At 49.8% G+C, this 16,725-nt stretch overlaps 1 protein-coding gene across 2 annotated transcripts; it reads right to left on the bottom strand.

Annotated features, from left to right (window-relative positions):
• Positions 1 to 13,839: 13,839 nt before the first annotated feature.
• On the bottom strand, positions 13,840 to 16,600 carry MRPS12 (mitochondrial ribosomal protein S12). Of its 2 annotated transcripts, none has more exons than XM_063937938.1 (3): positions 16,503 to 16,600; positions 16,006 to 16,075; positions 13,840 to 14,410 (listed from the first exon to the last, which is right to left on the bottom strand). In XM_063937938.1, the coding sequence occupies exons 2-3, from the start codon at positions 16,052 to 16,054 to the stop codon at positions 14,013 to 14,015; spliced, it is 447 nt and encodes a 148-aa protein (XP_063794008.1). In that variant the 5' UTR covers positions 16,055 to 16,075; positions 16,503 to 16,600; the 3' UTR covers positions 13,840 to 14,012. The 2 variants fall into 2 exon arrangements, with proteins under 2 accessions (XP_063794008.1, XP_063794009.1); XM_063937939.1 differs by lacking the exon at positions 16,503 to 16,600 and adding an exon at positions 16,371 to 16,486.
• Between the last annotated feature and the right edge of the window lie 125 nt (positions 16,601 to 16,725).

Here is a 16,725-nt window from a genome sequence, read left to right as displayed (position 1 = left end):
CTCATGGGGAGACTTTTGCCAGTATAAAGATTACTGAAACTCCGACGCCTTTACACGGGGCGGAGCTTCCTCAGAGCCGGACCAGCGGCGTTTGGCACCTTCCTCTGCTTACAGCTGCAGCAGCAGGCACACACAGCTCCTCCAGACACTCGGGATACACAGGAAAACTGGTACAGGGGTGTAGCAAAGGAGGATAGCCTCTACTGTACACAATCTGTGTCCTGAAAGGGGTGGTCTTCAGTATGCCGGCGGTCGGGCTCCCGGCGACCAGCATACCAGCGCCGGGAGCCCAACAGCCGGCATACCGACACTTATTCTCCCTCGTGGGGGTCCACGACCCCCCTGGAGGGAGAATAAAATGGCGTAGCGCGCCACCGTGCCCGTGGCGAGCGCAGCGAGCCCGCAAGGGGCTCATTTGCGCTCGCCACACTGTCGGTAAGCCGGCGGCCGGCCTCCCGGCGGCGGTATGCTGGTCGCCGGGAGGCCGGCCGCCGGCAGATCGTAGTGAACCCCCTGAAAGGGACAAACCTCCAGTGTTTACTGTATTATAACTGCTTACAGCCTCAGTGGGGCTGTTTAGCTTGGATGTGCTGGTCTTTTCTCTCTGTCTCCCTCTCACATACAGTAAAGGCAGGCTTGCTATTGTATTACTTGTCTGTGTGTATATGAGTGTTGTTACTGTAAACATGGTAAAACACAAATTGTGCAGTGTATGTCACACCAGATTCTCTCCCTCTGGATCTGGTTCAATATCATGTGAACAATGTAGTCAATCCTCACACCTCAGTGAGGGGACTGGGGGGGAGGGTCAAGAGCCTTCCTGGCTAGGTGCCATAAAAACCATGATGCCAGATATGTAATCACAGCTCACTGATAATGCACAAAAGACTCAACAATTTCAGCAGGCTGTTGCAGACCTAGCTGTTAGGGCAGATGTTCCACAGCCCCCCTCTCTAACTCAAGACCACTAAAACGTGGGTTACCTGTTTTGCTCTCAGATTCAGATGAGGAAATACAGGAGGAGGGTCAGGAATTGGATCCCGTCATTGGCGATTCCCCTTCTGCTATACGGGACGTGTTAAAACTCCTCCTAGAGGACGCTGCGTCACAGCAGTTGTTTTTCTTCATACAAAACAAGCTCAGTGTCACTTTCCCTGATTCTGTAGAGATAGATGACATATTTAAGTTATCCTGGAAAAATCCAGATAAAAAATACCAAGTGTCAAAAAGTTTTTGCACACTTTCCCATTTTCTCCTGAAGGCAGAAAATTCTGGGAAGAGCCCTCAACTGTGGACGTATCAGTCTTGCGCCTATCTAAAAAGGCCAGCCCCGGGCTCCTTCACCATAAAGGACCCTGGCGATAGGAAAATAGAGACTACACTGAACCCTATATACACAGCAGCGGGTATATCACAAAGACCGGTCATAGCTGGTTGCTGGATGACTCATGCCATTCATACATGGGCTACTCAGATTCAAGAGAGCCTCTCGGGGGATATGCCCCTGGTCACTACTGTGACTCTCCTGAAGCACATTCAGGACACTGCACAAGTCCTGTGTGACTCTCTTAAGGAGGTAGGCAATATTAACGCTAGGACTACTGATATGGCAGAGTCGGCATGCAGGGCTTTGTGGTTGCGTCAGTGGATAGCAGACGCAGAATCCAAGCGCAGGGACGAGTCTCTCCCCTTTTCGGGGAATGGCTCTTCGGGGTGGAATCCGATACGTGGATTTCTAAGGTTACTGTGAGGAAATCCACGTTTCTCCCCTCTGGGGCCCTGCCAGCTAGATGCTTCTACCCGGGTCTGTCTAACTAGTCCTTTTCGGTCTAACAGATGTAGATCTAAGGCCAGAGATGCCTCCAACGCTGCTAGAGGCACCAGAAGACAAGAAAACTTGCAATCGCCAGTTCTCAGGAGAGCACCTGTACAGCTTCCACTAAGGCCTCAGCATGACTGTGCCCACCCACCCTGAGGGCATCTCGAGGTGAGAGCTCGGCTGCATCACTTCAGCCGCATTTAGGAAAGTTCCTGCCAGGATATCTGGGTCAAGGACCTAATTTTTCAGGGCTACAAGCTGGAGTTCGACGGTGCTCCTCCCAAACGATTTTTCAAATCAAACTTACCAGCTTCGGAGGATACACGCCATCGTAAAATTGGTCCAATCCCAAGTCATTGTTCCAGTACTACTGCAACAACGGGGAAAGGGGTACTACTCCAACCTGTTCGTGGTACTGAAACTGGATGGTTCGGCAAGGCCCATTTTGAATCTAAAATCCTTGAACCCTTACCTAAAGGTTTTCAAGTTCAGGATGGAATCCTTGCGAGCGGTGATTGCGGGTCTGGAAGAACAGGAGTTCATGGTCTCCCTGGATATAAAATGTCTATCTACATATCCCGATTTGGCCACCTCGTCAGGCTTACCTGAGGTTTGCCCTGCTGAACGATCACTACCAGTTCCAGGCGCTACCCTTTGGCCTGTCCACAGCTCCGAGGGTGTTCACGAAGGTGATGGCGGAGATGATGTTCCAACTCCAGGTCCAAGGGCTCAATGTTGTCCCTTACCTGGACGATCTCCTGATAAAAGCAAGATCCAGGGAGCTTTTATTACTCCATATAGACTGCACTATCCAGCTTCTGTCACACCATGAGTAGATCCTCAATTTACAGAAGACGCACCTGGAGCCAACCTAGAGGCTCCTGTTCCTGGGAATGTTGCTGGATACTGTAGCCCAAAAAGTGTTCCTCCCAGAGGACAAGGCGAGAACACTTCAGAAGATGGTCTGCATGGTTCTCCGGCCTCTTCAGGTATCCATCCATCTTTGCATAAGATTGTTGGGGAAAATGGTTGCCTCGTACGAGGCGATCCAGTATGGGAGGTACCATGCCAGGATTTTTCAATTGGATCTCCTGAGCAAGTGGTCCAGATCACATCTTCGGATGCACCGGATAATTCGGCTGTCACCTCAGGCCAGGATTTCTCTCCTGTGGTGGCTGCAGTCCTCCAACCTACTGGAAGGCCGAAGTTTCGGGATTCAGGATTGGGTCCTCCTTATGACGAATGCGAGTCTGTGAGGATGGGGAGATGTCACCCAGGGGGCTCAGCTCCAGGGCAGGTGGTCCACCCACGAAGCCCTCCTTCTGATCAACATTCTGGAACTTCGGGCGATTTATAATGCTCTGCTTCATGCCTCTCCTCTATTCAGGGATCGCGCGATCCAGGTACAGTCGGACAACACCACAGCAGTGGCGTACATCAATCAACAAGGAGGGACAAAAAGCAGGGCCTGCATGCAAGAGGTGTCAAAGATACTCCTCTGGGCAGAAAGAAATGCAAGAGCAATGTCCGCAATCTTCATTTCGGGAGTAGACAACTGCTAGGCGGACTTCCTCAGTTGTCACGCTCTCCACCCAGGAGAATGGGGGCTTCACCATCAGGTGTTTCAGCAGATCATCGACCGGTGGGGCTGCCCACAAATAGACATGATAGCTTCTCGACTCAACAAGAAGCTTCGTTGGTATTGCTCACAAACCAGAGACCCTCAGGCGAGGGAAGTAGATGCACCGACGTCGTCTTGGCCTTACGGGCTGGTCTACTTGTTTCCTCTGATTCCGTTGCTCCCAAGGGTGCTAAAGCGAATCGGGAATGAAATAGTCCAGGCAATTCTGAATGCCCCGAATTGGCCTCGGAGGGCATGGTACACGGATCTTCTGGACATATCCGTCGAAGACCCTTGGCCTCTACCATTGAGAAGGGGTGGTATTTACCGACGGTTACATGACCTCCACCAACATCCCGCCCCCTCACTATCCTGACGGTCGGCATGCCAACCAACAGGGACTATTTCCACTCGTGGGTGTCCATGACACCCATAGAGTAGGTCGCCACCGATCCCACAAGGTGCTTGCTGCACTCGCCCCCCTGCCGGGATCTCGGCGTCAGTATGCCATACCACACCCGAGAAGAGATCTTCTTCAACAAGGGCCGTTCGTCTGCTCGGCCTTACGGCGACTTTGACGGCATGGAAGTCGAGTGGAACATCCTAGCTCACAAGGGCCTTTCCAAAAAGGTTATTGCTACCATGGTTCAGGCCAGGAAACCTGTGACGTCAAGACACTATCATCATATCTGGAGGAGATATGTCTCTTGGTGAGAGGACCCTACGTATCCGCCTGCGGAGTTCCACTTGGGACGTTTCCTACGTTTCCTGCAGGCTGGTGTTGGTAAGGGCTTACGTCTGGGTTCCATTAAGGTCCAGATTTCAGCTCTCTCCATCTTCTTCCAGAAGAAATGGGCAGTGTTGCCAGAAGTTCAGACCTTCTTGCAAGGGGTACTTCACCTACAACCTCCTTTTGTGCCGGCCCCGGAACCCTGGGATTTGAATGTAGTGTTGTATTTTCTACAGTCCTCCTGGTTTGAAACTCTGATGACGGTAGAAGACAAGTACCTCACGTGGAAGACGGTGATGTTATTGGCCCTGGCTTCTGCTAGGCGTGTTTCAGAATTGGGGCCCTATCGTGTAAAAGTCCCTACTTGGTCTTTTATGATGACAAAGCGGAGCTCAGGACTAGGCAGCAATTCCTGCCGAAGGTCGTCTCTGCATTCCACTTGAATTTACCTATTGTGGTTCCGTCAAGTTCTGGCACTGCTGCTCCTCCGGAGTCATTGGATGCCGTGCGAGCCTTGAAGATCTATGGCAATAGAACGGCTTGGATCAGCAAGAAGGATTCCTTGTTCGTGCTGTATGATGTGCAGAAAAAGGGGTGCCGTTTCGAAGCAGTCCATTGCTCGTTGGATTAGGCTTACTATCCAATAGGCCTGTGTGTCGGCAGCCTTACCTGTTCCACAATCTCGGAAGGCCCACTCTACGAGATTGGTGGGGTCTTCCTGGGCGGCTGCCTGTGGTGTCTCGGCCTTACAATTATACCGAGCTGCTATCTGGTCGGGGAAGTACACTTTTGTGAGGTTCTACAGGTTTGATACCCTGGCCAAGGAGGATACACAGTTTGGGCAAGCGGTGCTGCAGATGTCTCCGCACGTTCCCGCCCGGTGTGGAAGCTTTGGGACGTCCCCATCATACTACATTCCCCCAATATCCCTTATGGATGCTAGAGAAAATAGGATTTTAATTACCTGCCGGTAAATCCTTTTCTCGTAGTCCATAAGGGATATTGGACGCCTGTCTCAGTTCGTTACTTTTCTGCAGGTTCTCTTTTCTATGGTTACCTGTTCAGCTGTTGCTGTTTTGTTACCAGCCGTTGCTGGTCGTTTTTTGTTCGTTGTGTGCTGGTGTGTATATCTACCCACTCCTTGTTTGTTCCTTCTCTCATGTATGTCCTTTTTCCTTTGGGCACTATTTTACCTATAACTGCCTGTGGGAGGGGGCATAGAGGGGAGGAGCCAGCACACACAGTTGAAGAAATTTAAAGTGCACCAGCTCTTTTGGACCCCGTCTATACCACATCGTACTAGATTCCTCCAATATCCCTTATGGACTAAGAGAAAAGGATTTACCGGTAGGTAATTAAAATCCTATTTTAAACGTATAAATAAAATCTTTGTATTATTCTAGTAATGTGTATAGTCAAGTCACCTCCAAATCATGTATGTGGCACCGATACTGGCCAGTGTCTCCCCTGCATACCTTTTCCGCACATCTCTGATCAATATTCTTCAAATTTCCAGCAGTATATACTGCTGCACCTGTGTATAATGCCCACATGTATATACTGCTGCACCTGTATATAATGCCCACATGAACCCATAGGCTCATATACTGTGTAAATCTGGCTCCGATAATAGCCGATGCCTCCCCAGACATTGATCTCTACGCACATCACTGCTGCACACCTCATGTACACTGCACTGTAACATCAGGCCAGAGCGATTCTAATTGCACAACGCCTTATAGATGTCACACAGACAGCTTTTCAGAGAACATTCCGTGTTATTTGGCCTGGGCCAGGTTGTTAAAATTGGGAAATAAATGTGGGGGTGCTGGAATGGAAGTAGGCAGTAATCAGAATCTCTCGGCAGCATCTTCGTTAGAAGGGATGGTGGGCTGATGTGTCGGGGGCCGAGGCACCTTCACCGGTTCTATAATAAACTTGCCACTTCATAGGACTCGTACAAGACTAATGTGACTTACAGCCACGACATATGGTATGAATGCCAACATGACAGTGTCAACAGCTTTTCTCTTACGTCCTAAAGGATGCTGGGGACTCCAAAAGGACCATGGGGTATAGACGGGATCCGCAGGAGCTTGGGCACACTGAAAAGACTTAAACTGGGTGTGAACTGGCTCCTCCCTCTATGCCCCTCCTCCAGACCTCAGTTAGATTTTGTGCCCAGGACTGACTGGACACTCACTAGGGGAGCTCTCCTGAGTTTCTCTGGAAAAGACTTTATGTTAGGTTTTTTATTTTCAGGGAGACCTGCTGGCTACAGGCTCCCTGCATCGTGGGAGTGAGGGGAGAGAAGCAGGACCTACTTCTGTGAGTTTCAAGGCTCTGCTTCTCGGCTACTGGACACCATTAGCTCCAGAGGGTTCGATCACTTGGTGCGCCTAGCTGCTCGTTCCCGGAGCTGCGCCGTCACCCCCCTCACAGAAGACAGAAGTCGGGTGAGTATGAGAAGAACAGAAGACTTCAGGACAGCAGAAGACTTCAGTAAAGGTACAGCGCAGTGGCAACGCTGCGCTCCATGCTCCCACACACACATTTCCTCCAGCACTCACAGGGTGCAGGGTGCTGGGGGGGGGGGGGCGCCCTGGGCAGCATGTTACTGGGTCATCTTGGGCCAGCAGATGCTTGTTCGGTGCATTAGCACCGTTTTTGAGACCCCCGCCGGCATTTTAGTATTTTTGAATTTGGCGGGCTGAAGCGCGCCAGGACAGGCGCCATTTTCTCCTCGCGTGCAGACAGGAGACGCTGGTCCGGGACCTCCACAAGCTCCATTAACGTAACGGGGAGCTTATCGGGGAGGGGGGGGGACGACGACGACAGTAGCTGGTGCATATTTGGTATATTGGGCAGTACTGGTACATATATTTTCGTTGGAGGGATATATGGGCGCTGGGGTGTGAGCTGGCATACTCCCTCTGTGTTTCTCTGTCCGGGTTTCCTTGTGGGCCTGTCCCCTGGCTGAGGCATTGTATGTGTGGGTCGATACTAGGTGTCGACATGTCTGAGGCTGAATGTTATTCACCGGAGGTGGTTTTGGGGGAGGCAGATGCGGGTATGGAGTTGGCTCTCTCGACGCAGCCGACACCTACCTGACTTGCACTGTTGAATACAATTAATTCTAATGTGATTTCTTTATCAAAGAGATTAGATAAATCTGAATCACAGACACAGGTGTGGAAAAAATCCATGGAGGATGCTTTGTTACAGGTACAGACCCCGTCGGGGTCGATAAAGAGGCCGTTCACTCAAGTGGTAGATACTGATACCGACACGGATTCTGAATCCGATGTCGACTTCACTGAGGCTCCTTTACATCCTAGATTAGTTAAGAGTATTTAGTACATGATTGTGGCTATAAAAGATGTGTTACGCATTTCTGAAGAACCTGCCGTACAGGAGACAAGGATTTGCTTGTTTAAGGAGAAAAAACCTGAGGTGCAGTTTCCCCCCTCTCATGAGATGAATGCTCTTTGTGAAAAGGCTTGGGAGTCGCCGGACAAGAGGTGGCAGATTCCCAAGAGGATTTACATGGCGTATCCTTTTCCATCAGTTGATAGGGGAAAATGGGAGGCGTCTCCTAATGTTGATAAAGCGTTATCTCGTTTGTCTAAGAAGGTGGTGCTTCCGTCTCCTGACACGGCAGCTCTCAAGGATCCGGCGGATCGCAAGCTGGAGACGTCTCTAAAGTCCATTTTCGCTAATACGGGTGCATTGCTCAGACCTGCTGTGGCGTCGGTATGGGTGAGTAGTGCTATTGCTAAATGGGCTGAGAATTTAGCTTCTGATATGGATACCCTTGATAAAGATACTGTTCTTTTAACTCTTGGTTATATCAAGGACGCTGCAGATTACCTGAAGGGTGCGGCGAGGGATGTTGGTCTCTTGGGGTCAAGAGCCAATGCCATGTCGATTTCGGCCAGGAGGGCGCTGTGGATACATCAATGGAATGCTGACGCCGATTCCAAGAGAGCTATGGAAGCGTTACCCTTCAAAGGTAATGTCCTGTTTGGTGAAGGCTTGGCGGACCTGGTTTCTACCGCGACGGCGGGTAAGTCCTCGTTTCTTCCCTATGTTCCCACACAACACAAAAAACCACAACATCAGCAGATGCAGTCCTTTCGTCCAAATAAATACAGGCGAGGAAAAGGTTCGTCCTTTCTCGCTTCAAAAGGTAGAGGAAGGGGAAAGAAGTTGCCTGCAGTGTCAGGCGCCCAGGACCAGAAGTCCGCCCCTGCCGCTACCAAGTCCACCGCATGATGCTGGGGCTTCCCTGGGGGAGTCCGTCCCGGTGGGGGGCCGTCTGCAGTTCTTCAGTCGGGTCTGGGTCCAATCGGACTTGGATTCGTGGGTTCCTGGAGATTGTATCTCAGGGCTACAGGCTGGAGTTTCAGGAGACGCCCCCTCACTGGTTTTTCATGTCGACCCTGCCAGTGTCTCTTCCTGACAGGGAGGTCGTGCTGGCAGCAAAACAAAAGTTGTGTCTCCAGAGGGTCATTGTTCCCATTCCCCCAGTCTCAATGGGGGGAGGGGTTCTACTCGTGCCTCTTTGTGGTGACGAAACCGGACGGTTCGGTCAGACCGATTCTGAACCTAAAATCCCTCAATCCATACTTGAAAGTTTTCAAGTTTAAGATGGAATCTCTTCGAGCGGTAATTGCCAGCCTAGAAGGGGGGGATTTTATGGCAGTCCTTCATCTAACCCTGTTTGTAGAAACAACAAAAGGCGGTATAACTTGAAAGATGTCGGAAACTTCCGCGCCTCACACCAACCTATATAGGCACGCCATATTCTGTAATAATGAGCTGCCGTAACCGGCTTCCTAGCTCGTAACATGGTTGGTATAACCGAATCTGGAATGCCCTCTCTTCTTAAGAGGGCGGTCTCAACAGCCACCCCGTCAAACGCAGCCGTGCTAAATCGGGGTAAAGGAACGGACCCTGTTGTAACAGGTCTGGACGTAGTGGGAGCGGCCAAGGATCGTCTGCGAGTAGTCCTCGGAGATCCGAGAACCAAGCTCTCCGAGGCCAATGAGGCGCCACTAGTATGACTGTGACAGACTCTCTTTTGAACCGTTTTAGCACCAGAGGGAGCAACGGAAACGGTGGAAACAGATACACAAGACTGTACGGCCACGCGACAGTGAGAGCGTCCACCACCACTGCCTTTGGATCTCTTGTTCTGGACACATACTGGAACGTTTGGTGATTGTGTCGAGACGCCATCAGGTCCACCTGAGGATAACCCCATCGCTGAACCAACATGTGAAACACTTCTGGATTTAATGCCCATTCGCCTGGATGAAAATCCCGACGACTGAGATAATCCGCTTCCCAGTTGTCCACTCCCGGAATGAACACGGCCGACAATATCACCTGGTGGCATTCCGCCCAATTGAGGATTCGAGCTACTTCCCGCATTGCCATGCGGCTTCTCGTTCCTCCTTGTTTGTTGATGTATGCGACCGCCGTCGCATTGTCTGACTGCACTTGGACAGGCTGAGAGCGAAGCATGTGCACTGCTTGTCGTAGCGCATTGTAAATTGCGCGGAGTTCCAGGACATTTATAGACAGCAATTTTTCGTGATCCGCCCAGAGACCCTGGAGCTGACAATTTTTAATTACCGCTCCCCAACCTCTGAGACTGGCGTCCGTAGTTAGAATTATCCAATTCCAGCCTCCGAACCGTCTTCCTGCGGTTAAATAGTGTTCCTTGAGCCACCAGAGCAGAGATACTCTTGCCCTTGGCGACAACCTCACTCTGTGGTGAATCTGCAGATGCGAGCCTGACCACTGGGCGAGCACATTCAGTAGAAAAGGACGCGAGTGAAATCTTCCGAACTGAAGCGCTTCGAAAGCTGCCACCATTGTGCCTAAGAGGCGAATGCACAAGTGTACCGACACTGTGCGTGGCTTGAGCACTAATTGTACTAGATGGCGTAGAATTTGTACTTTCTGCTGTGGTAGGTAAATTCTTTGATTGACCGTATCGAGAATCATACCTAGGAATTGAAGGCGTTGAGACGGAATTAGATGTGATTTCTTGAAGTTGACAATCCAACCGTGGTGAACCAGTACATCGTATGTTAGCAACGCATGTTGGAGAAGTATCTGTTGAGACGGAGCTTTGATGAGCAGATCGTCTAAATACGGAACTATTGTCACTCCCAGGGATCTGAGATGAGCTATCATCACAGACATCACTTTGGCCTGTCATCAGCGCCTCGGGTATTCACCAAACGGTAGAGCCTGAAACTGGTAATGGTTCTGGCGTATTGCAAACCGTAAGAATTTCTGATGAGGCTGCCAAATTGGAATGTGTAAGTACGCATCCTTGAGATCTAGCGCAATCATAAATTCCTTTGGCTCTAAACCCGCAATCACCGAGCGCAGAGACTCCATTTTGAATCTGTAGTAAGTTACGTACTGATTGAGACCCTTTAAGTTCAATATTGGTCTGACTGAACCATCCGGCTTTGGTACCACAAACAGACTTGAATAATAACCCTGACCCTGTTGGTGTACAGGGACTGGAATCAAAACTGCCGAATCCAGTAGGGACTGAATGGCAATTTGCAGAACCGTCCTCTTGTCGTCCGACAGAGGCAATCCTGTCTTGAAAAACCGCAGAGGCGGAAGACAGTCGAACTCTATTTTGTAACCTTTTAACACTAAATTGCGGATCCACCCATCCGCGGATGTGTGGAACCACGCCAAATGGAATGTCTGAAGGCGTGCTCCCACAATCGGAGAACCGAGATGGGCTGGTAGCCCGTCATGCCACTGGCTTGTCGGTAACCTTAGCGTCCTGGCGAGTTGTGTTGGTTTGTTGGAAACCACGTCCGCGACCACGTCTAGCAGGCGTGGCTGTTCCTCTGCCACGTCCTCGAAAGGGCTGAGGTCTAAAGGATTTAAACGAAGGTCCAGCGTACCTCCTTCTTGATACCGGTGGAGGCAATGGTAAGAAAACAGACTTACCTCCCGTAGCCTCAGCAATCCATGCGTCCAATTCAGGACCAAACAACTTCTTGCCATCGTAAGGCAACGCCTCTATACCTCGTTTGACCTCTGCCTCCGCATGATAAGCACGCAGCCAGAGTGCTCTTCGTGCCGTAACTAGCGACGATGAAATACGAGAAGTGAGCTGACAGACGTCAGTAGACGCTGTACAGAGATACTCTACAGTCTCAACCATTTGATTTACAAGAAGTATCAGGTTTTCGTCATGTAAAGCAGATTTGAGTTCTGTAAGCCATATTATGAGCGCCTTAGTGACCCAAATGCCAACCAATCCAGGTCTCAGCATCACACCTGCTGCTACATACATGGATTTTAGCATAGTTTCTATCTTGCGATCTGAAGGATCTTTAAGCATAGTAGCTGCTGGCACTGGTATGGTTAATTTCTTGGTAAGCTTTGACACTGAAGAATCAACTATTGGTGGATTCTCCCATGTACATGTTACCGAGTCTGGAAACGGGTAACTAGACTTAAATCTGCGAGGTATAGAAAACCGTTTATCTGGATTCTGTCGTGTTTCTACTAACATCTGATTAAGGGATTCCGACACAGGAAAACTTATTGGAGTTTTTTGTCGTTTAGTAAATACGACCTGATCATTTGTGAGAGGCTCCTCAGTTTCAGTAAACTTCAGAGACTGACGTACCGCTCTGATGAGATCATCAATGCCGGAACTGTTAAAATCCTCGCCATCTGACTCCACTTCGCCCTCCTCACCCTCATCTTGTTCCGTGAGGTCTGGCATGGAATCGTCAGAATGCAACATAGCCGAAACAGGTAAATCATAAGACATATGAAATTTATCCCGTTTACCCAAAATGGATTTGGACCTTACGCAAGGCTGAGACGCCTCCGGTAGTTCTGGCGGTCTAACCCTAGACTCAGATCTTGCCGTTTCCCGCTCCTGACGAGCGGCGGTCAATTCTGATTGTAACCTATCTAGTACATTTACTAACATACCCCACGGAGGGTCCGGTGAGGACATTGGTTGTAAAACTGGAGCAGAAATGGTATTCTGAACCGAATCCACAAAACATACTGTACATGTGGTAGATCCATCCGGTAACACACTGCTACAGACTTTGCAATTATGCTTTTTAGTTTTTGCTGGTGCCTTACTCATTATGGCGACAGACAATACAATACACACAAAACAGACACTTGCACGACTCAGTAAAATAGTAGTAAGGTGTCTCTGTGTGTATATATATATATATATCTGGCCAAGTGCAGTACACGTGGCCAGTACTATGAAATGTGGTCCCAAATTCCCACTAACACCCCTGCGCCTCCGGTGGAATAGAGATGTAGTACTGGAACTTTCTGGAATCACAGCAGGAAGACACAGGAAGCATGGTTAAAATGGCCCCCATGCTTATACATATAATCACAGTGTAGTTTCATACTGATATTATTAACAGCCTCCCTGCCAGTATAAACCTCATAATATAGCTATATAAATGTGTGCTATACTACCAACAGCCTGTTGCTGCTGTCCCTTTCCCCCCCCCCCTCGCATCTGCTCCATAGCGTGCAGTGCGGGCCGGGCAGCGGGCACCCCGGGACCTGGAAGACTGGGAGCGCGTGTCAGCGCTATGAGACACGGGCAGCAGCGGATCAAGCGGCGGCCGGAGCAGCGGGAGAAGCGGCGGGCGGACCCGTTCAGAGACGCGGGTATTGTAAGAAGCACCGGAGCAGCGTTATGAGACCCGGCGGCCGGAGCAGCGAGAGAAGCGGCGGGCAGACCCGACTTCAGAGACGCGGGAGCAGTGTAAGACAGCGGGCGGCTATGTTACCCGGCAGCCGGAGCAGCTGCGGCGGGCGGCAGTCAGCCGAAAGACACCAGCGCCTTCTCCACACCTCGGGGCGGCAGCGGAAGCTGACCACCCCGTTCTCCCCCCTCACATACCTGCAATTGTTGCTTCTGTGATGAGGCTCCGACGGGGCTTCTTAGTAAGCGCCAGCCAGCCTGCAGGAAGTGTGTGTGGCTGTGAGGGAGCTCTTTCAGAGAGGCCCGACACGCCCCTGCTGCTATCAGCAGCTGCACTATCCCTGACCCTGCCTTTTGGAAGGGGGAAAGGGATGTATAGAATAGAAAAATATAAAAATAAAAATTCAAAGTAATTGTGACTCTTAGCCACAGAGCTGTTACTACTTCGAGCACAGAAAAAACACTGAGGTAGTACACTGAGGTACTCTGGGATATGGAGGGGTGGAGTGTTCTAAATTTAAATATTCAGTGCTGTTCCTACGGAAGCCCGTCCATATCCCAAGAGTACTCCAGTGACCCCTAGTGGATGATAAAGAAATAACATTTGCAGAGAGAGTTAGATTTGGGTGGGTTATTTTGTTTCTGTGCAGGGTAAGTACTGGCTGCTTTATTTTTACACTGCAATTTAGATTTCAGTTTGAATACACCCCACCCACATCTAACTCTCTCTGCACATGTTACATCTGTCCCCCCTGCAGTGCACATGGTTTTGCCCAACTGCTAACAAATTTGCTGCTACGATCAACTCAGAATTAGGCCCCAAGGCAAGTGTCTAACTAATATGAAGGCATTCTACGTTTACATCCTGCATGTAGATGACAGTTTCTCATGGATCCTGCACACAGAATGCATATCAATAAAGAAACATTTACACAATTTATTTTTGTAACTCGAAATAGAGGAGACAGATGGTCATTGCTTCATGTCCTGTAAAACAAATATTGTAGACAATTGTTCCTGTTTTCCCTTTACAATGATTGGAGAGTTGCAATTTCACAGTAGGAAAGCTTTACTGTGGTAAACAACGCAAAATTAATTATTGCTTCTTTTTCACGTGGCCACAGTCATATTTTCCCCGGACAACCTTAAGTTTCACCCCCGGCAGATCTTGCGTGCGCCCGCCTTCTACCAGCACTATGTTGTGTTCCTGCAGGTTGTGTCCTTCTCCAGGAATAAAGCACACCACTTCCTTGCCGTTGCTGAGCCGTACACGGGCACACTTGCGGTTGGCAGAGTTGGGTTTTTTGGGCTTACGGATAATGGTCTTAAGTACGACTCCTTTGAGCTGAGGGTTATTGCCCAAGATTCCTAATTTGGTTGGCTGTTTCTTTGGCCGCCCAGCTCTGTGCATCTGATTCAGGGTGGCCATGCTGCGGGAGTCCACGATGGACGAGGCGCTGGAGGTTGGCAGAGCAGCTCGGGTGAGGAAAGACCCTACAGAGAGAATCCATAAAGGCAAAGTGAACTTGGAATAATCATTTCCAGATATAACAGCATACCACAGTATATGTAACATCAGGAGCCAGCGTGTATATCCTTCCGGTCATCACAGTCTGTTACACAGTGTAACATCAGGAGCCAGCGTGTATACCCTTCTGGACATCACAGTCAGTTACACAGTGTAACATCAGGAGCCAGCGTGTATACCCTTCTGGACATCACAGTCAGTTACACAGTGTAACATCAGGAGCCAGCGTGTATACCCTTCTGGACACAACAGTCTCTTATGTAGTGCTCAAGATGCATCACATTTTTAGTAAAGAATACAACCTAAAAAAAATAAAAATAAAAAAACACTAATCAAAAGAAGTAAATTAAAAACCTATAAATGCATAGAGCAAGCCTGGACGAGCTGTGGCTCCCCAGGTGTTGTGAAACCACAAGTCTCAGCATACCCTTACTACTATCCGAGCGTGCTGGGACTTCACAATAACTGGAGAGCCACAGGTTGTCCACAGCTGACCTGAAGAACTCGGAGCAGCTGGGTATAAAAGCATTATGATTACAGAGTCATTTATATAAACAGCGCTTAGGGGACACTTGCTGACAATTTACCATCACAAGGAGGTATGTGTGTGATAAATTGTGTTGTGTAATCTGCATTGAGATCCTGAGCTGAATGCAGGTTGGACATCATTGCTCTAAGTGCACATGGGGGGGGGGGGGGGGGTCATTCCGACCTGATCGTAGCTGTGCTAAATTTAGCACAGCTACGATCACTTACACTGACATGAGGGGGAACGCCCAGCACAGGGCTAGTCCACCCCGCATGTCAGGCCGGCCCCCTCCCGCACAAGTACAAAAGAATCGCACAGCGGCGATGCTTTTGTTCTTGAAGAGTAACTCCCGCCCCCCTGCACGGTCCAGCCACTCCTGCGTTGGCCGGACCGCGCCCACAAAACGGCGCCGTGCCACCCCCTCCCGCCTCTGCCTGTCAATCAGGCAGAGGTGATCGCCATGCGCAGGCGCACTGCTGCGCCGGTGCAGTTCTGAACTAATCACTGCGCTGCGAAGAACTGCAGCGAGTGATCAGATCAGAATAACCCCCATAGTTGGGGCTGAGTCTGAGCGCATGCTATGCCAGTATTCAAGGATTTTTAGCTACTGCCCATGTGGGAAAATCGCTAAGAACTTGCAAAGTGCATGCTGTACACTAGGTGTATACACAGAAAGGTAGCAATTATAGCTATGTGCAACCCTGAATCTGCCCCAGCTGTGTGCATCTCCAGACCGCTCCTAACCATAAGCTTCAGCGCGCACTTACATCAGCCCTATACTAGGTGTAAATGAGCTGCCTGAACACAGGTGCAATTACACGTACACTCAGCTCTGCACGCAATTCTGCCTCTGAACTTACCGTATGGAAGAGAACAGCGTTACCACCGAGTCTGCATACAGCTCTGCATTGCCTGCCGCTGTGTATGCTTAATTCTGAAGCGGAAGTGCACAGTGCAAGAAGTTGCTGTTGGCCAGCTGCGACTCCTCGTACATTATATATCACAGAAAAGAATGAGCAAAATCAGACTCACCCCATCTCCAAGCTGTGGAGACAAGACTCCGTACCCCAGCAAGAGACATCTCTGATCAGACAGACATTACCTGCAAAGGGCCAAAACCATGATGTAATTTATGTGACTCCATGCAAATATTAACAGTTATATAGCGCTGTACAGATTATATTTCCATCATCATCATCATCATCAGTTGCTTCCCCAGTGATGCTTACACCCTATCACATGGACACACATACCATGGTGTTTAGGTGTATCTGCGTGGAAGAAACCCACGCGTACACATGAAGTGCACACACACACACTCCACTCAGATAGTGCATTGGTAGAAATTAAAGCCAAGCCCAGTGCTGTGAAGCATCAATACTGACCACTACACTAACCGTGCTATGTATGTACAGGAAAATAAACGCGATCTGTAGGCAGCAGAAGAGTGTAAGTACATCCCCAAGCTGTAACACTATAGGGCAGCCTGACGAGGGCGCCAGCACGGGCTGCTGCAGACCCTCACTCACCTTGAACAGACACCTACTCTTGGCAGCAACATGTGCGGTCACTTCCGGGTCAGCCGTACCGATGAGGTCTCGCAGTACAATGTTATTGGTCGCCAGTGGTAAGTCCCGCCTATCATTAGGCTGCAGAAAGGTCTGATTGGTCCAATTGCTGTCACGCCCTAATTACTACTCCAATAGTGCCACGCCCCTTTCTATCTGACCTAGTAGTATTTTTCATTGGCTA

This window comes from Pseudophryne corroboree, chromosome 8 (assembly GCF_028390025.1).
Source record: "Pseudophryne corroboree isolate aPseCor3 chromosome 8, aPseCor3.hap2, whole genome shotgun sequence".
Taxonomy (NCBI): Eukaryota; Metazoa; Chordata; class Amphibia; order Anura; family Myobatrachidae; genus Pseudophryne; species Pseudophryne corroboree.
This window is presented reverse-complemented; position numbering and strand designations above follow the sequence as displayed.